Source organism: Arachis hypogaea, chromosome 20, assembly GCF_003086295.3.
Source record: "Arachis hypogaea cultivar Tifrunner chromosome 20, arahy.Tifrunner.gnm2.J5K5, whole genome shotgun sequence".
NCBI lineage: Eukaryota > Viridiplantae > Streptophyta > Magnoliopsida > Fabales > Fabaceae > Arachis > Arachis hypogaea.
In genome coordinates, this window is record NC_092055.1 from 40028160 (window position 1) to 40044868 (window position 16709).

The window sequence follows — 16709 nt, forward strand, 5'->3', positions numbered from 1 at the left end:
AAGCACAGAGGATCCTATGGCATTGCCATGGATCTTAATATGGAGGCCATTTCGGAGGTGAGCGAACAGCCACCAAGGTCCTCCAATGTGGCTTCTATTAGCTCACACTCTATAAAGATTCCTGAGAATTTGTACGTAACTGTGACAGTTGCCAAAGAGCTGGTAATCTGCCTCATGGTTATGCCATGCCTCAACAAGGAATCTTGGAGATTGAGTTGTTTGACGTATGGGGAATTGACTTCATGGGACCTTTTCCACCATCATTCTCAAACACTTATATTCTGGTGGCAGTTGACTATGTATCAAAATGGGTTGAGGCCATTGCCACACCCACCAATGATACTAAAATAGTGTTGAAGTTCTTCCAGAAATATATCTTCAGCAGGTTTGGGGTCCCTAGAGTACTAATCAGTGATGGGGGCACTCACTTCTGCAACAAACAGCTTTACTCTGCCATGGTCCGGTATGGGATTCGCCACAAGATAGCTACTCCATATCATCCACAAACTAATGGGCAAGCTGAAGTCTCTAACAGAGAATTAAAGAGAATCCTAGAACGGACAGTAAGTACCCGTAGAAAGGATTGGGTACGGAGCTTGGATGATGCTCTGTGGGCATACAGAACAGCATTCAAGACTCCTATAGGGACCTCTCCATACCAACTGGTCTATGGTAAGGCATGTCACCTGCCCGTGGAACTAGAACATAAAGCCTACTGGGCAACCAGATTCTAAAACTTTGATGCCAAATTAGCAGGAGAAAAAAGATTGCTCCAGCTAAATGAGCTAGAGGAATTCAGATTCACTGCTTTCGAAAATGCCAAGCTTTATAAAGAGAAATAAAAAAAGTGGCATGATAGAAAGCTGTCATCTAGAATCTTTGAACCAGGACAGAAGGTTCTGCTGTTTAACTCTAGACTCAGGCTATTCCCCGGGAAACTGAAATCCCGGTGGAGGGGACCATATGTGATTACAAGTGTATCACCACATGGTTATGTGGAGCTTCAAGATATTGATTCTGATAAGAAGTTCATTGTCAATGGACAGAGAATCAAGCACTATCTTGAAGGCAACGTTGAGCAAGAGTGCTCAAGGCTGAAGCTAGATTAAAAGCTCAGCAAGGTCCAGCTAAAGACAATAAAGAAGCGCTTGCTGGGAGGCAACCCAGCCATGGGGCATCAATCCTCTAAGCATTTTGCCCTATTTTTATTTTTATTTGTTTATATAAAGTTCACTGATCCTAAGGTAAAGAGGCAATTGTATAAGTTCACAGGGTTACAGAAGGATTTTGCACACAAAACAGAGAAAAGAGCTCACTGGCAAGAAAACGCCAGTAAAAGTCTGTTTTGGGCATTCAACGCCCAACAAAAGCATCCACTGGGCGTTGAACGCCAGTGAGGATAGCCATCTGGGCGTTAAACGCCAGAAAGAAGCTCTTTCTGGGCGTTTAACGCCAGATTTGCAGCATTCTGGGCGTTCAGAAAAACACCCAGTAACAAAGGACTTCCTGGCGTTCAACGCCAGAAAGAAGCAGCAGCTGGGCGTTGAACGCCCAGGAGAGGCAGCATTTGGGCACTGAACGCCCAAAACAAGCAGCGTTTGGGCGTTCAAACGCCAGGATGGTGGGGAGGAGGTAAATTCATTTTTTCTTCATATTTTTTATTTTAATCTTAATTTTCATGATTTCTTGCATAAACATGTTAAGAACCCTAATTTTTAAAATCCCTAATTTCTAAAAACCCTACCTTAAAAATATCAAATGTATCTTAATCCATAAGCACAAACCCTCTATTTCAATTCAATTCAACTCTTTTTCAAATTTTCAAAACAAATCTATCTTTTCAACTAATATCTTTTTCAAATCTCCACATTATCTTTTTCAAAATCTAGATTTATCTTTTTCAAAAATTTTTCATATCTTTTCAATTTTAAACTATATCCTCTCTTATCATATCTTCTATCTTATCTTTTCCAAATCAATCTTTTTTATCATATCTTTTCTAAATTTTCGAACCCACCCCCCTCCCATTAAATATGGGTTCGGCCTCCACCCCCCTCCATCAACAATTGCACCTAGCTCCCCTTCTCTCCCTCTCCTTTCTTTTCTTTTGCTTGAGGACAAGCAAACCTCTAAGTTTGGTGTGTCTATCCGTGATCACTAAGATCATGGCTCCTAAGGGAAAACAACCCACTTCAAGAGGCAAGAAAGAGAGCGTTCCAAAACCACTTTGGAATCAAGGGAAGTTCTTATCTAAAGAACATTCAGACCATTATTACAAAATAATGGGTCTAAGATCAGTGATCCCGGAAGTTAGATTCGATCTGAAAGAAGACGAATATCCGGAGATCCAGGAGCAAATTCGAATCAGGAACTGGGAGGTCCTAGCTAATCCTGAGATGAAAGTGGGAAGGAATATGGTCCAGGAGTTCTATGCTAACATGTGGCAGACAGACAAGCAAAAACTATCTGGAACTGCTTTCTATGAATATCGAACCGTGGTCAGAGGAAAGATTGTTCATACCATCCCTGACAAGATCAGGGAGATCTTAAAGCTACCTCAGCTGAAAGATGATCCAGACTCTTTCAACAGGAGAATGATGAGAACAGACAAGGGCCTGGATAAGATTCTAGAGGATATATGTATCCCTGGAGCCAGGTGGACCACCAGCACTAAGGGTGTCCTAAATCAACTCAAAAGAGAGGATCTCAAATCAGTCGCCAGAGGATGGCTGGACTTCATTGGGCATTCTCTGCTGCCCACCAGCAACCGTTCTGAAGTCACTGTTAAAAGAGCAGTGATGATCAATTGCATCATGATGGGAAAAGAAGTGGAAGTTCATCAACTGATTTCAACTGAATTCTACAAAATTGCTAATAAAAATTCCAAAGAGGCCAGGTTGGCTTACCCAAGCTTGATTTCTCTGCTCTGCAAGAACGCTGGAGTAAGGATGGGAATAACTGAGTATATCTCAATTGAGAAACCAATCACCAAAGCATCAATGGAAAAACAACAAGTACAGGATGACCCCATCAAGAAGAAAATACAAGAATTTCTCCCAGAAATCCCTCAATCTGAATATTGGGAGTATCTTGAAACATCAGTTACCAAGATGCAAGAAGCTATGGAACAAATAATAAAGGAACAGAAGAAACAAAGTCAAATTCTTTGCTATTTGATTAAAGAACAAGAGGAGCAAGGGCGTGACCTGAGGGAATTGAAGCGCCAGAAGTTATCTCTTGAAGGACCAAGCACCCAACAGATCCGAGGAATATCCACTTCCCAGAACAAAAGTTGTTAAATTCCAATTTTTGCTTTAACTCTGTGATAGTTGTCATTATAAGAGTTTACTTTAGGAGTCATATAGTAGTAATTAGTGTCTATTTTGATTTTACCTCCAATTAAGTTATAGTCTATTTTTCTCATCATCAGCAAACATGAATAAAATAGTAGATCTTTTGAATAAGAGGCAATAAAATTCGAGTTTTTTTAATAAGAAAAATTCTAATTAGTAACATGTGGTGGCAATGCTTTCTGTCTTCTGAATGAATGCTTGAACAGTGCATATGTCTTTTGAATTTGTTGTTTAAGACTGTTAAATATGTTGGCTCTTGAAAGAATGATGAACATGAGACATGTTATTGATAATCTGAAAACTCATAAAAAATGATTCTTGAAGCAAGAAAAAGCAGCAAAGAACAAAGCTTGCAAAAAAAAAAGAGAATAGAAAGCAAGCAGAAAAAGCCAATAGCCCTTAAAACCAAAAGGCAAGGGTAATAAAAAGGATCCCAAGGCTTTGAGCATCAGTGGATAGGAGGACCTAAAGGAATAAAATCCTGGCCTAAGCGGCTAAACTAAGCTGTCCCTAGCCATGTGCTTGTGGCGTGAAGGTGTCAAGTGAAAACTTGAGACTGAGCGGTTAAAGTCAAGGTCTAAAGCAAGAAGAAGAGTGTGCTTAAGAACCCTGGACACCTCTAATTGGGGACTTTAGCAAAGCTGAGTCACAATCTGAAAAGGTTCACCCAATTATGTGTTTGTGGCATTTATGTATCTGGTGGTAATACTGGAAAACAAAGTGCTTAGGGCCACGGCCAAGACTCATAAAGTAGCTGTGTTCAAGAGTCATCATACTGAAATAGGAGAATCAATAACACTATCTGAATTCTAAGTTCCTATAGATGTCAATAACTCTGAGCTTCAATGGATAAAGTGAGATGCCAAAACTGTTCGGAAGCAAAAAGCTACTAGTCCCGCTCATCTAATTAGAATCTGAGCTTCACTCAAAAACTCTGAGATATTATTGCTTCTTGACTTATTAGTCTTCTATTTTATTTGTCTAGTTGCTTGAGGACAAGCAACAGTTCAAGTTTGGTGTTGTGATGAGCGGATATTTTATACGCTTTTTGGGGTTAATTTCATATAGATTTTAGTATGTTTTAGTTGGTTTTTAGTTTATTTTCATTAGTTTCTAGGTAAAATCCACATTTTTGGACTTTACTATGAGTTTGTGTGTTTTTCTGTAATTTTAGGTATTTTCTGGCTGAAATTGAGGGTGCTGAGCAAAAATCTGATTCAGGCTCAAAAAGGACTGCTGATGTTGTTGGATTCTGACCTCCCTGCACTCAAAATGGATTTTCTGGAGCTACAGAACTCTAAATGGCATGCTTCCAATTGCGTTGGAAAGTAGACATCCAGGGCTTTCCAGAAATATATAATAGTCCATACTTTGCTCAAGGATAGATGACGTAAGAATGTCAATTCTCTGCCCAATTCTGGCGTCCAGCGCCAGAAACAAGTTGCAAGTTGAAGTTCAACGCCAGAAAAGGATCCAAAGTTGGCGTTGAACGCCCAAAACAGCCCCAGGCACGTGAGAAGCTTTAGTCTCAGCCCCAGCACACACCAAATGGGCCCCAGAAGTAGATTTCTGCACTATCTGTTATAGTTTACTCATTTTCTGTAAACCTAGGTTACTAGTTTAGTATTTAAACAACTTTTAGAGATTTATTTTGTATCTCATGACATTTTAGATCTGAACTTTGTACTCTTTGACGGCATGAGTCTCTAAACTCCATTGTTGGGGGTGAGGAGCTCTGCTGTGTCTCAATGAATTAATGCAAGTATTTCTGTTTTCCATTCAAACATGCGTGTTTCTACCTAAGATATCCATTCGCGCCTAACTATGGAGAAGGTGATGATCAGTGACATTCATCACCTTCCTCAATACATGAACGTGTGTCTGACAATCACCTCCGTTCTACATCAGATTGAATGAATATCTCTTAGATTCCTTAATCAGAATCTCCGTGGTATAAGCTAGATTGATGGCGGCATTCATGAGAATCCGGAAAGTCTAAACCTTGTCTGTGGTATTCCGAGTAGGATTCTGGGATTGGATGGCTGTGACGAACTTCAAACTCGCGAGTGCTGGGCATAGTGACAGACGCAAAAGGATAGTAAATCCTATTCCGGTACGACTGAGAACCTGCAAATGATTAGCCGTGCGGTGACAGCGCACCTGGACCCTTTTCACTGGAAGGATGGATGGTAGCCATTGACAACAGTGATCCACCTACACACAGCTTTCCATAGGAGGACGTGCGTGCGTGAATCAAAAGACAGAGGAAAGCAGAGATTCTGAAGACAAAGCATCTCCAAAACTCCAACATATTCTCCATTACTGCATAACAAGTAACCTTTAATCCATACTCTCTTGTTTATTCGCAATTCAACTGATAAATATAATTGACTTCCTGAATAAGAATTGCAAGATAACCATAGATTGCTTTAAACCAACAATCTCCGTGGGATTCGACCCTTACTCACGTAAGGTATTACTTGGACGACCCAGTGCACTTGCTGGTTAGTGGTACGAGTGTGAAAAGTGTAATTCATAATTCGTGCACCACCGTCCTAGCAGAAGTCGAAAAGTACTTCTTATAGAACTCCTTTTGGAAGACATCCCAGGTGATATAATCATCACCCTGCTGCAGGAGGCGTCGGACTCCTTGCCAACAGTGCGATGCTTCCCCAGTGAGCAAATAGGTAGCAAACTCAACACGCTGTCCTCCAGGCACCACCTACGCTTGTAGTGCTCGCTCCATAGCCTGAAACCATGTATCGGCTTCAGTCGGGCTAGTAGTTCCCTTGAACTTAGGAGGATTAACCTTCAAAAAGTTTGCCAGTGTCATCGGGCCCTGAACTCCACCTCCGTCATTACCATGGTTGTTCATCTGTTGACCAAGAGCCTCAGCAGTGGCTTGCAAAGCAGCAGCCATGTTCTCCAACGCAGTCATAAAGTTCACCGGGTTATTAGGGTTAATCTCTGGCACACGAGCATTCGTATGACCTCTCCCACGGCCTCTACCGCATCCACGAGGCGTCATCTGGTTCCTATACACACCAAATATTCGATATTAAGTTGATCAGTCTCAATATCAGAAGTTTAGTGCTTCAAAGTCCCAAATGCATGCTCATGAATGTTTATGCCAACTATATCAAGTAGATATACTAACAGCACATAACACACATATAGAGAATGCACAGAAGCATAGTCAGTCCGTCCCTCAGGCTCTACAGGAACGAACTGCTCTGATACCATAATGTAACACCCTACCATACAGAGTCTCATGCTTAAGTCATAATTCTGAGATGGGAAGGTATTACGACCTCTAGAATTAAAATTTAGTACGTATAGTAGTATGAATGATTGATTATAACTAGGAGCCTTTGTAGAAAAATGGGTAAACAAAAACCGTAACTCGAAAGCGCAACACTCCGATCGATAACGTAACGAACAGGGATAAGTTAACGCGAGATTATATATATACAAAAGAGTGTCAAAAACAGGAATATCAAAACTCAAATCTGGATGCGAAGATAACCGGTCCGAGCACGGCAATATATACATATAATAAAATAAGAAAACCCCAAAGAAAATCCAAAGGGACACAAAAATAGAGAACCTAGTCTCCAAAATCTCCTATAAGAGGAGTCATCACAGTTTGTATTATTCAATGGAGATAAAAGTATCTAAGCAAAATATATAAACCAAAACAGAGTCCCGAGAACAAAGGATCTTCGCTAATCCAGAAGTCTCCAGCATGCTTCAACGAGAAACCTCATGTCCTGCATCTGAAAACCACAAAATCTGCATGGGTGAGAACTAGAGGTCCCTAGCATGGTAACAGTTCCCCATATATAACATGTAATAATAGAGGAAAGCCGAAGGCAATCCTAGAACTTCCTCCAGATAAAATCAAAGCTTATAAACAAGCTAAACCATAAAGGGCATCTGACTAAAGATCCTTCAGTCTAACTAATACTTCCCTTTCCAATTCCTTCAGAGCTCCCAACCACCAGCAGGAGTATAATATAGCAAACACAGTTATATTAGACAAGAGATATACAAATAGGAACAAATAAGGCATTTAGACAGATAGCAAGTAATATGCAGTCATATAGGCAATCTCAAACAATTCACATAGTATGCATATGATGAATACCTGTCCCTAGTGGCTGATGATATCATCTATCGGTTATAGAGCCAACCCGACAAGTCCTGGTAGCTAACCATTGGACTGTCCCTCTGTCGTGTCTCCCCAACTCGAGTTATACTCAACAAATCGTGATCATAATCATGATCCATATCCATCACCCTCACTGGTGAATATTTATGGGGGTGAGCTCATCCGGGGCTTTCACAGTGCCCGGCCACCCTGACGACATAGGGTCAAAAGAGCTTCGAGTCTTAACCTGGAGCACGTGGCGGCTAGCCACTGCTTCCTCCCAGGGAAACCTTCATCTCCGATAGTGGAAGTGCAAACATTCACAATTCCTTCAACAGCATATATGCATTTATACTTAGCCATAATCATGGCTCCACCGTAACACGGCAATGATCCAGCCATTCGGCTCACGGTTAAATCCATAACCAGCCAATTCATTAACAATTACGGCCCTTCGGCCCATGGCATAACAAGCACTTCCACTGCCATCTTCCGCATTTCACATAATCATCTTTGATCCTCATTAATCACTCATTTTTCCCTTGCTTCACTCGCAAGTTACCACATTCACTAGCTCCTTGTCTCATTGCTAGGCATATCATAATGATTTAAGACATAAGTGGTGAGATCGGAGGCTTAGAAGTATGAAATTTGGCTTTTAAAACTCAAAAATCAACTTTGGGATGAAAACAGGGCCACGCGTACGCGCACTCCACGCGCACGCGTGGATGGCCACAAAACTCTTCGACGCGCAAGCGTCATACGTGCGGATGCGCGGATTGAAAAATAGCCAAACGACGCGCAAGCATCAGCCACGCGTACGCGTGGGTGCTCTTGCACCCCAGGCACAAAACTGGCACAACTCTGGCACAACTCTCGGGAAAATAGCTGGGCATTTGGTGCAGCGCATCGACGCGCCCACACACACCACGCGCACACGTGGATGGTGCTTTCTTAACGAACGGCGCGTACGCACCAAGTGCGCCTACACGTGGAGGGTCATTCTGCTAAAAATTTTCTAAGTTAAAAGCTGCAAAATTCACAAATTCAACCCCCAATCTTCCGACGGACATAACTTTCTCATTTTAAATCATTTTCTGCCCGTTCTTCCAGCGGCGTGGACATCCCGGATCCAATTTAATTTCTAAATAAGTTTGGTACAAAACGGGGATCCGTAGTCCAAGTTATGTCCCGTCAAAACATGCCCGAAAACCATGTTTTCATACAAAACCACAAGGTGCCATTTTCAAAACAAACCATTTTCAACTCTTTTCAAAATCAACCAAAACATGCCAATTTTGCCTTTTTAAAAATCAATCAAAATGTAACAAAATCAACATTAAGCCATCCTCAACTCACACATTGACACTTTACCAAAATTTCCAAAACCACCGTCCAACCATTTTAACACTTCTCAATCAAATGGCTGCAGGGCAAACACAATATCATATCACACATCCTTCCTTATCCCAATTTCCGATAATACCATTTCCAAATCAAACATCATTATACATAATCATCATCATACTCACCATCAACATGGTACCACCCACCAATTCAACCTCAATCATTCATCAAGCATATATCACAACATGCAGTTTCTCATATATCACACAATCAAGGCATCAATATTCATAATCACATATATGATCACATCATATATCTCAACCATTCAACAACATCATCAATTCAATGCCTATCTTAGGGCCTCTAGCCTAAGTATTTTCTACCACATTACATATTAGATACAAGAAACCGAGACTATACCTTAGCCGATTTCCCAAGCTCAACCGGAGCACTTCCAAATCACTTTTCCTCAAGCTCTCAAGGTCTCAACACCTCCAAGAACAGATTTTATCACACAAAACTCCCTTTTCAAGCTTTCCAAAGTCACCAATCAAGCTCCAATATTCACATATACACAACCTAAGCCACAATCATCATACCCATACACAACATCTCAATACCTAATCATCATAGAACAAAAAATTATACTAGGGTTGAGAATCTTACCACACCCAAGGTCCAAGGAGACAAGATTAACTTTCTTCTTCAAGAGAGTTGGGTCCTATAACATCAAAGAGTCCAAAATCTCAACATTTTTGCTCATGAAACTCGAAATCAAAGCTGAAAATTCGAAGAGAAAAACGTGGCTTACCTCAAGATTGATTGTATGGGTTTTGTAGAGCTCTCTGCGGTGAACACGTAGCCGTAAATGGTGCGGCGATCGGAGCTCTAGATCAAAAGTTATGGTGGTTTGAAGATCAACCAAGGGAGAGAACTTGAGAGAGTGTTCTTCCCTCCATGGCCTCCATTTTCAGCATGTGAGTGTCTCAAGTGAGGAGCGAAAGTGCTGAAAACTAGGGTTTTGGTTTAGTTTAGTTGGGCCAAGGGCCCACTTTGGATCCAGTTGGCCCGGTTTAGCCCGTTCGGTCCAATCTTGGTCCGATTTCTATAAAATTGGTACCGAAATTCTCGTCTCAATCTTCTCTATCATATTAAGCCATAAAAATCACATTTTTTGACTTCCTAGAATAAATTCTCATTTATGGGTTAATTAGCCGTTAATTAACCGGGTTTTACAATTATGATGTCCATAATGTTTCTGATTAATTATTTATAGTAGGATTTTAATTAGGTGGGTTTCAATTTTCATGCCATCAAAACTGTATATTTGTGATTGTATATGTTCTACATGTTTTCTTCTGTATATTTTAATTTGACCATAAATTATACTCATGTATGAATTTAATCTTGAGTTTATGTTTAGTGTTGATGATAATTAGGAATTTATTTTAAATACGTAGTGTACTCTAGTTTTATAAAAAATCTACAAATAATTTATTTATAGTATTAAGTTTATTTCGACTATTTATTACTTGTGTACACCAAAGTGACCAAGTTATAACGTAAAATGCCAGTATAGTTAATAATGTGTTAATTAATTTTAGAATTAAATTTACCAAAGGAAAATCTCTTCTATTATTAATAGACTTGAAAGAAAAAAATTTATTATTCTTGAGTCAGATATACGTATTGTCCAAAGATGGTATATGTATTTGGCAGAGAATTTCGATCTTCAAGTATGATAAATATGGCATTTATTTGCACTACAAGATTTATATTTAATTGAGGGAGTTTTTTAGTATAGATTTTAAAAAACCTCCAAAATACACTTTATTTATGGCAATTTATAAAACTCTCCTAATAGTTAATTTATAAAATTTAAACTTAATCCCCAAAATTACCCTCTTCTACGTATTATTAAGTTTTCAAAACTCACCGAGGTAGAGTCGTAGAAAGAAGAGAAGAGAATGGCGATCGATAAAACACTAGGTTCTTTAACGTCGGTGTAGCTGCCATTCAGTCGCCAGTCCGCCGCCGTTGCAGTCGTCAATTCTGCCGCAACAGTTATCGAAGGAAGCTCATAAATCGAGCCACCTCCTCTATCAACATTATAGTTTAAGATCTGGTTGCGTTGTAACTATGGTTGCCGCTGCAGTTTCCACCGCCATTGCTGCTCAGTTTTCGCCATCGTTGTCGTTGTAGTTTCTGTAGTCGAAAGCTTCTGAATCGAGCCATTGTTTTAGATCTACTTCTCCTTCGACTTGCCACTGGTATTCTTCTTCTTCTCCATATTTCACTTGTCTCTATTTTTCTGCTTCTTTGAAGTTCTAATTGAGTAGCCAGCTTAGAGTAATCATTCAAATGTGTTAAATTGGTGCCTAATACCGTACTTGTTTCAACAATAAAGCAATTGCTATTTGGTTATTACGTTAACTGGACTCGTGATTATGGAATTTTACCATTGTGTGACATCCTGCAAATTGAAATGGAATTGGAAATGAAAATGACTTGGCTGAATATAGTTGCATGCTTTTACTTGTTCATTCTTGTCACAATTTCATGTTTCATTGGGATATTTTACATTTCTACATTTCTGCAAATTGTTTCAGATATTATGATTGCAAGATATTATAAATTGATAGTAGTGTAGTTTTTCAATTTCATCTTGGACTAAGATCTTGAGAATAGTAAAGGTTTCATATAATATACGAGTATTGCATTGTCTTTATTATTGTTTTGGTTACCAATTTTGTTCTTTATTACTTCTCTTACAATTATTCTTAACTGCTGAAGAATACTTAGCCAATTCTTAGTTGTAAATGGCATTTAGTCTTTTTGTTGTTGAAAGATTAGATTACCTTGCTTTTCTTTAAGTGTATACAAACCTTAGTAACTAGTTTATATTTAAAAGAATTTCCTTATCTTGGATTTATCCTTTTTCTCTTAGTAACCAACGCATTTTCAAATTTGCATTTTGTATTTTTATTCTCTGTTCTATAGTTTCTTTGTTTTGTTTCTATGGTGATGTTGTGTTGTCTTTTAAATTATGCAAATTGATGCATATATAATGTATTATGATTTTGGCTTTTGAGGAATTAGCTCCTTCAGTTAAAACTTTTGGTGAACCTTCCGTTGGTGAGAACACACGTCTTCTACTTCCCTCAAGGACACAGTGAGTTGGTCAACTCTAACTTGACTATCCTAACCAATTTCTCTAACATGTTGAAAAAGTTGTTAAGCTTTTCGATTATGGAGTTAGATTTTGAATCCAGAATAAGCTATAATCCAAGCAAGCCTTTAATTGTTTATTTATTTGATTTATTTATTTTTTTTGGTTTTGTTCAGGTCACAGCGTCTTTGAAGAAAGATGTGGATGGACAGATTCCTAACTATCCCAATCTTCCATCCAAGTTGTTGTGTCTCCTTCACAATGTTACTTTGCATGTATGGAAATTTTCTTTTTTGGTTTGGTTTTTATATTAGTTTTGAGCCGAAGATAAATATAAAAGGTACGGAATTCTCTTATTTTGATTGTATGTTATTTTTTGGGTTTTTTTTTGGTAGGCTGACCCAGAAACTGATGAAGTTTATGCTCAGATGACACTTTAACATGTGCCTTCTGTAAGCATCATTTTGGAATGTCTCAAATGCTTTATAATTCTATAACACTATGATATGCCAAACATCAATTTGTATGATACGAAGTTTTCTATTAATTTAGATTGTAAAGAAAAAAGGCTTGAACCAATGGCGATTGGATTTTTAATTGAGGGAGCTAATTCCTTAGAAAATGGTGAAAAATGCATGCAGTAAAATGCTGCCTTTTGGAATAAGAAAGTTTAAACAAATTTCAAACAGAAGCATTCCTTCTCCTATTTCTGCTTCCCCACTTCACCAAAAAGGTCTTTTCTTCACTATTAATTATTATATACATCTATCTGCTATTAATTATTACTGACTGTTGTCGGATTCATATATGCAGTTTTTGTTCTTCTTTTAGAGGAGCTTTTCATTTTTTGGTTACTAATAGGATTCAATCTTGATTAAGTTCATTGTACTATACATACATCTCATAGTTTAAAGTATAAAAATACAGAACAATCTGTGCTCAATGTACAATTATTATTTAATTGGCCAATCAAACATGATAACCGTATTAGAATTCTTTGATATAAAACGTGTTCATTACAAGTTGTAATTAATAGTTTAACTAAGGAGTGGGAAAATTGGATGATCTTATAGAAACAAAGGGAAATTAAAAAAAGAGAGAAGGAATGAGGAAGAGAGTGAGTCACATAGGGTGGGGTAGCGACGAAGACTTGAATAAATTTTTGCAAATTGTTGGCTCATTTGAAGTTTGCTGGCTTGCTTTTGAGTATTTTTATTATTTTCATTCTTCTTCTTTCATTTGTTTTTCACACTATTTTTCTTAATAATTATCTTGATATTTGATCTTTATCTTGCAATTTGCAATCGATTAAAAGTTTTTATGATATATTATTAGGATATTGGTGTGGGAAGATGGATTCTGCAACTTTGCTGCGTCAGGAGCAGCACCTGAAATAAACTCTGGTGATTGTCCTAATAATAATAATCATAATAATAATAATGGTTCTTCTTCTTCTGTTTATGTTATGTGATTATCAATAATACAATTATTAATTATTATTATGATTAGTGGAATTGAATAAGTGCAGGTTGATAGGAAAAGTTGCTGCTGATCACAGTCACAAATGGATATACAAAGAGCCTAATGAACAAGAAATCAACTTCTTGTCAGTGTGGCATAATTCATCTGATTCGGTTAATACTACTTATTAATTAATTCATTAATAATCTTACTCTTAATTACAACTTCATGATTTCATGCTTAATTATATTCTTAATTACAACATCCTAGGACTTGGGAAGCACAGTTCCAATCTCGAATAAAGGTAGTATTATATATGATGATTATGATAAGAAAATAATAAACATTTATATTCATGTGTCTACATCATAGGATCTTTATTGTTTCTTGATGCAGACCATAGCTTTCATTGCTGTAAGAGAAGGTGTTGTTCAATTGGGAGCAATTCACAAAGTTCTGTCTCTACTCTATATATATGATTTGAAATAATTAAGTGTGTAATTGTGGTTAATTAGTGATTAATGAATTAAGGTGATTGATGACTTGAGCTATGTGGTTCTACTGAGGAAGAAATTCAGCTACACAGAAAGCAACATAAATTAACTTGATAATGTTAAAAGGTCTTTTAGGATTGGACCTTCAGTGTAATTATATACTATTAATGTTAAAATTTTAGAGCTTAGTTTGTGTGTATGCTTTAAATCTTTTTTTATGTGTATTTGTTTTATCTAATTAGATGATATTGAAATATTAAAGTTGTTTCATTTTACTTTTTAAAGAAAAACAATAATAGTTATGTAGCACAATACTATATGCAATTATGTTTAGAACTATTGACATTGAGAATTTTTTTTTTATATATATAGAGTTGTTTTATATTGAGAAATTGTATTATAAAAGATTTAGTTTTTAAATTTTGATATTAAAAAATAAATTTCTAATTTGACAGTATGTAAATAAGATGAGATTAATGAATGATTTGAAATTAAAAATAAATAAATAATTACAGGGTTTGTGGAGGTTTGAAAATCTTACTAAATAGTTAATTTTTGTTAAATTAAAAAATTAATTTGTGGAGGTTTTAAACTGCCACAAAAGTAATTTAAAATTGCCACAAAAATTCAATACAAAACCCCCCACTAAACACATACAAAACTCCCACTAAATAGATTGTGGAGGTTCCTAAAAACTCCCCACAAAAGACCTCGTGGCACCTCAAATTTTGGGGGTTTTAGAAACCTCCACAAATCATTTAGTGGGGGTTATAAACCTCTACAAATAAGAAAAAAAAAGTCACAAATAAAGAAAAATCTTGTAGTGTTGTATGTTAGTATATTATAGAATTTTACCCAAAGGTGAACTGTAATATGCTTTGTTATGTTTTGTAATCTAAGTTGATGATAAAATTAAAATTAATATGAGCATTGTATGATTAAATGACAGGTATTTCAATTAAATGACAGGGAAACGAAGCATGCCTTATAAGGTTGTGGATACCTCTCCCTAGCATGACGCGTTTTGACGAGTGAGTGTGGGGGGCTTCGGCTAGCATCCCTATCGTCAAAGGCAAAACCGTGAGGCCTTGTGTGCCAAAGCGGACAATATCGTGCTAGCGGGTGGTCTGGGCTGTTACAGATGGTATCAGAGCCAGAACCCGGATCGATGTACCAGCGAAGGCGCTGGACTCCCTTAGGGGGTGGATTGTAAGGCCCACATCAGTTGGGGAGGGGAACGAAGCATGCCTTATAAGGGTGTGGATACCTCTCCCTAGCATGACGCATTTTGACGAGTGAGTGTAGGGGGCTTCGGCTAGTATCCCTATCGTCAAAGGCAAAACCGTGAGGCCTTATGTGCCAAAGCGGACAATATCGTGCTAGCGGGTGGTCTGGGCTGTTACACTACAAAATTAAAGTCACTGGGTATGACAGTTGATGACTCCTTTATAATGCAGTTCATTCTAAACTCACTACCTTCTGAGTACGAAGCTTTTCAAATTAATTATAATATCATGAAAAAATAAGACGTTAATGAATTGATTGGAAAGCTCATATAGGAAGAAAATAGACTTAAGAATTGTGGTGGTCATTCTGTCAACTTGGTTTAAGGAGCTAGCAAATCAAAAAGGAAATTAAAGACAAAGCCCAAGAATTTGAAGAAGAAAGGACGTGCTAATGCAAAATAGTGTCATTTATGTAAGAAAGTAGGACATTTCCAAAAGGATTGTCCTAAATGTAAGGCATGGTTCGAAAAGAAAGGTATATTTGAAACATATGTATATACTTATGAATCAAATTTAATTAATATTCCTCATAATTCTTGGTGGCTTGATTCTGGTGTTACAACTTATGTATCTAATGTAATACAGGGATTTCTTACGATCCAAACCACAAGTCAAAGTAAGATGTTCCTCTACATGGGAAACCGTGTGACAACACCAATTGAAGGAATAGAAACTTATTGTTTGGTATTGGATACAAGCTTTGATTTAGATTTACCCAAGACTCTTTATGTACCTTCACTGTCTAGGAATTTAATTTCTGCTTCAAAGTTGGACAATTGTGGTTTTTCTTTTAATGGTGGACATAGTTGTTTTAATTTATTTAAAAATTCTAATATTGTTAGTTATGGTGTTTTAATTGATGGCTTACATAGATTAAAACTTCTTGATCAATTTTCTGAATCCTTGCTTATTGAGTATCAGAATGACGTAGTTAGGTGATAAACCACTATTTCATGGTTTATCTTATACTCAATTGAGTGGTTTTTATCAAGTCTTCACCCACTTATTCATATAAATTGCATGGTTTTACCATTCCTTCCTCATTTTATGAGATTTATAAAAACATATTTCCTATGCTTTATTAATATTGAAATGTATTTATCCTTTATTACCATTCGATGCCGTGATTTGTGTGTTAAGTATTTTCAGGTTTCATAGGGCAGGAATGACTTAGAGGACAGAAAAAAAACATACAAAAATAAAAGGAAAGCATAAAAATGGAGTTTTGAAGAGAAGGCAGCGACGCGAACGCATGGACGATGCGGACACGTGACCAGGAAAAACTCCAGATGACGCGAACGCGTGACAGACGCCACGTACAGAAACTGCAGAAAAGGCCCCCAACGATTTCTGAAACCCTTTTCGGCCCAGATCCAAGTCCAGAAACACAGATTAGAGGTTATAAAGTGGGGGAATGCATCCATTCACAGGAGGAATTCCATTATTCAC

The 16709-nt window shown here is 37.5% G+C and overlaps 1 protein-coding gene across 8 annotated transcripts; it reads left to right on the top strand.

The window, feature by feature from the left end:
* The first annotated feature begins 10763 nt into the window (after positions 1–10763).
* On the top strand, positions 10764–14162 carry LOC112785036 (protein RICE SALT SENSITIVE 3). Of its 8 annotated transcripts, none has more exons than XM_025828439.3 (8): positions 10764–11120; positions 11950–12022; positions 12196–12294; positions 12415–12471; positions 13355–13422; positions 13529–13653; positions 13751–13784; positions 13877–14162. In XM_025828439.3, the coding sequence occupies exons 4-8, from the start codon at positions 12461–12463 to the stop codon at positions 13957–13959; spliced, it is 321 nt and encodes a 106-aa protein (XP_025684224.1). In that variant the 5' UTR covers positions 10764–11120; positions 11950–12022; positions 12196–12294; positions 12415–12460; the 3' UTR covers positions 13960–14162. The 8 variants fall into 8 exon arrangements, 4 of the variants coding, with proteins under 4 accessions (XP_025684224.1, XP_025684226.1, XP_025684225.1 ...); XR_011878857.1 differs by having other exon boundaries at positions 10799–11120; positions 13548–13653; XM_025828440.3 differs by having other exon boundaries at positions 10799–11120; positions 11943–12022.
* The last annotated feature ends 2547 nt before the right edge of the window (positions 14163–16709 follow it).

Coding starts and splice junctions, on each gene's coding strand:
- LOC112785036 (XM_025828439.3), top strand. Junction 13,654..13,750: donor GGCATAATTCATCTGATTCG/GTTAATACTACT, acceptor ACAACATCCTAG/GACTTGGGAAGCACAGTTCC. Junction 13,785..13,876: donor AGTTCCAATCTCGAATAAAG/GTAGTATTATAT, acceptor TTCTTGATGCAG/ACCATAGCTTTCATTGCTGT.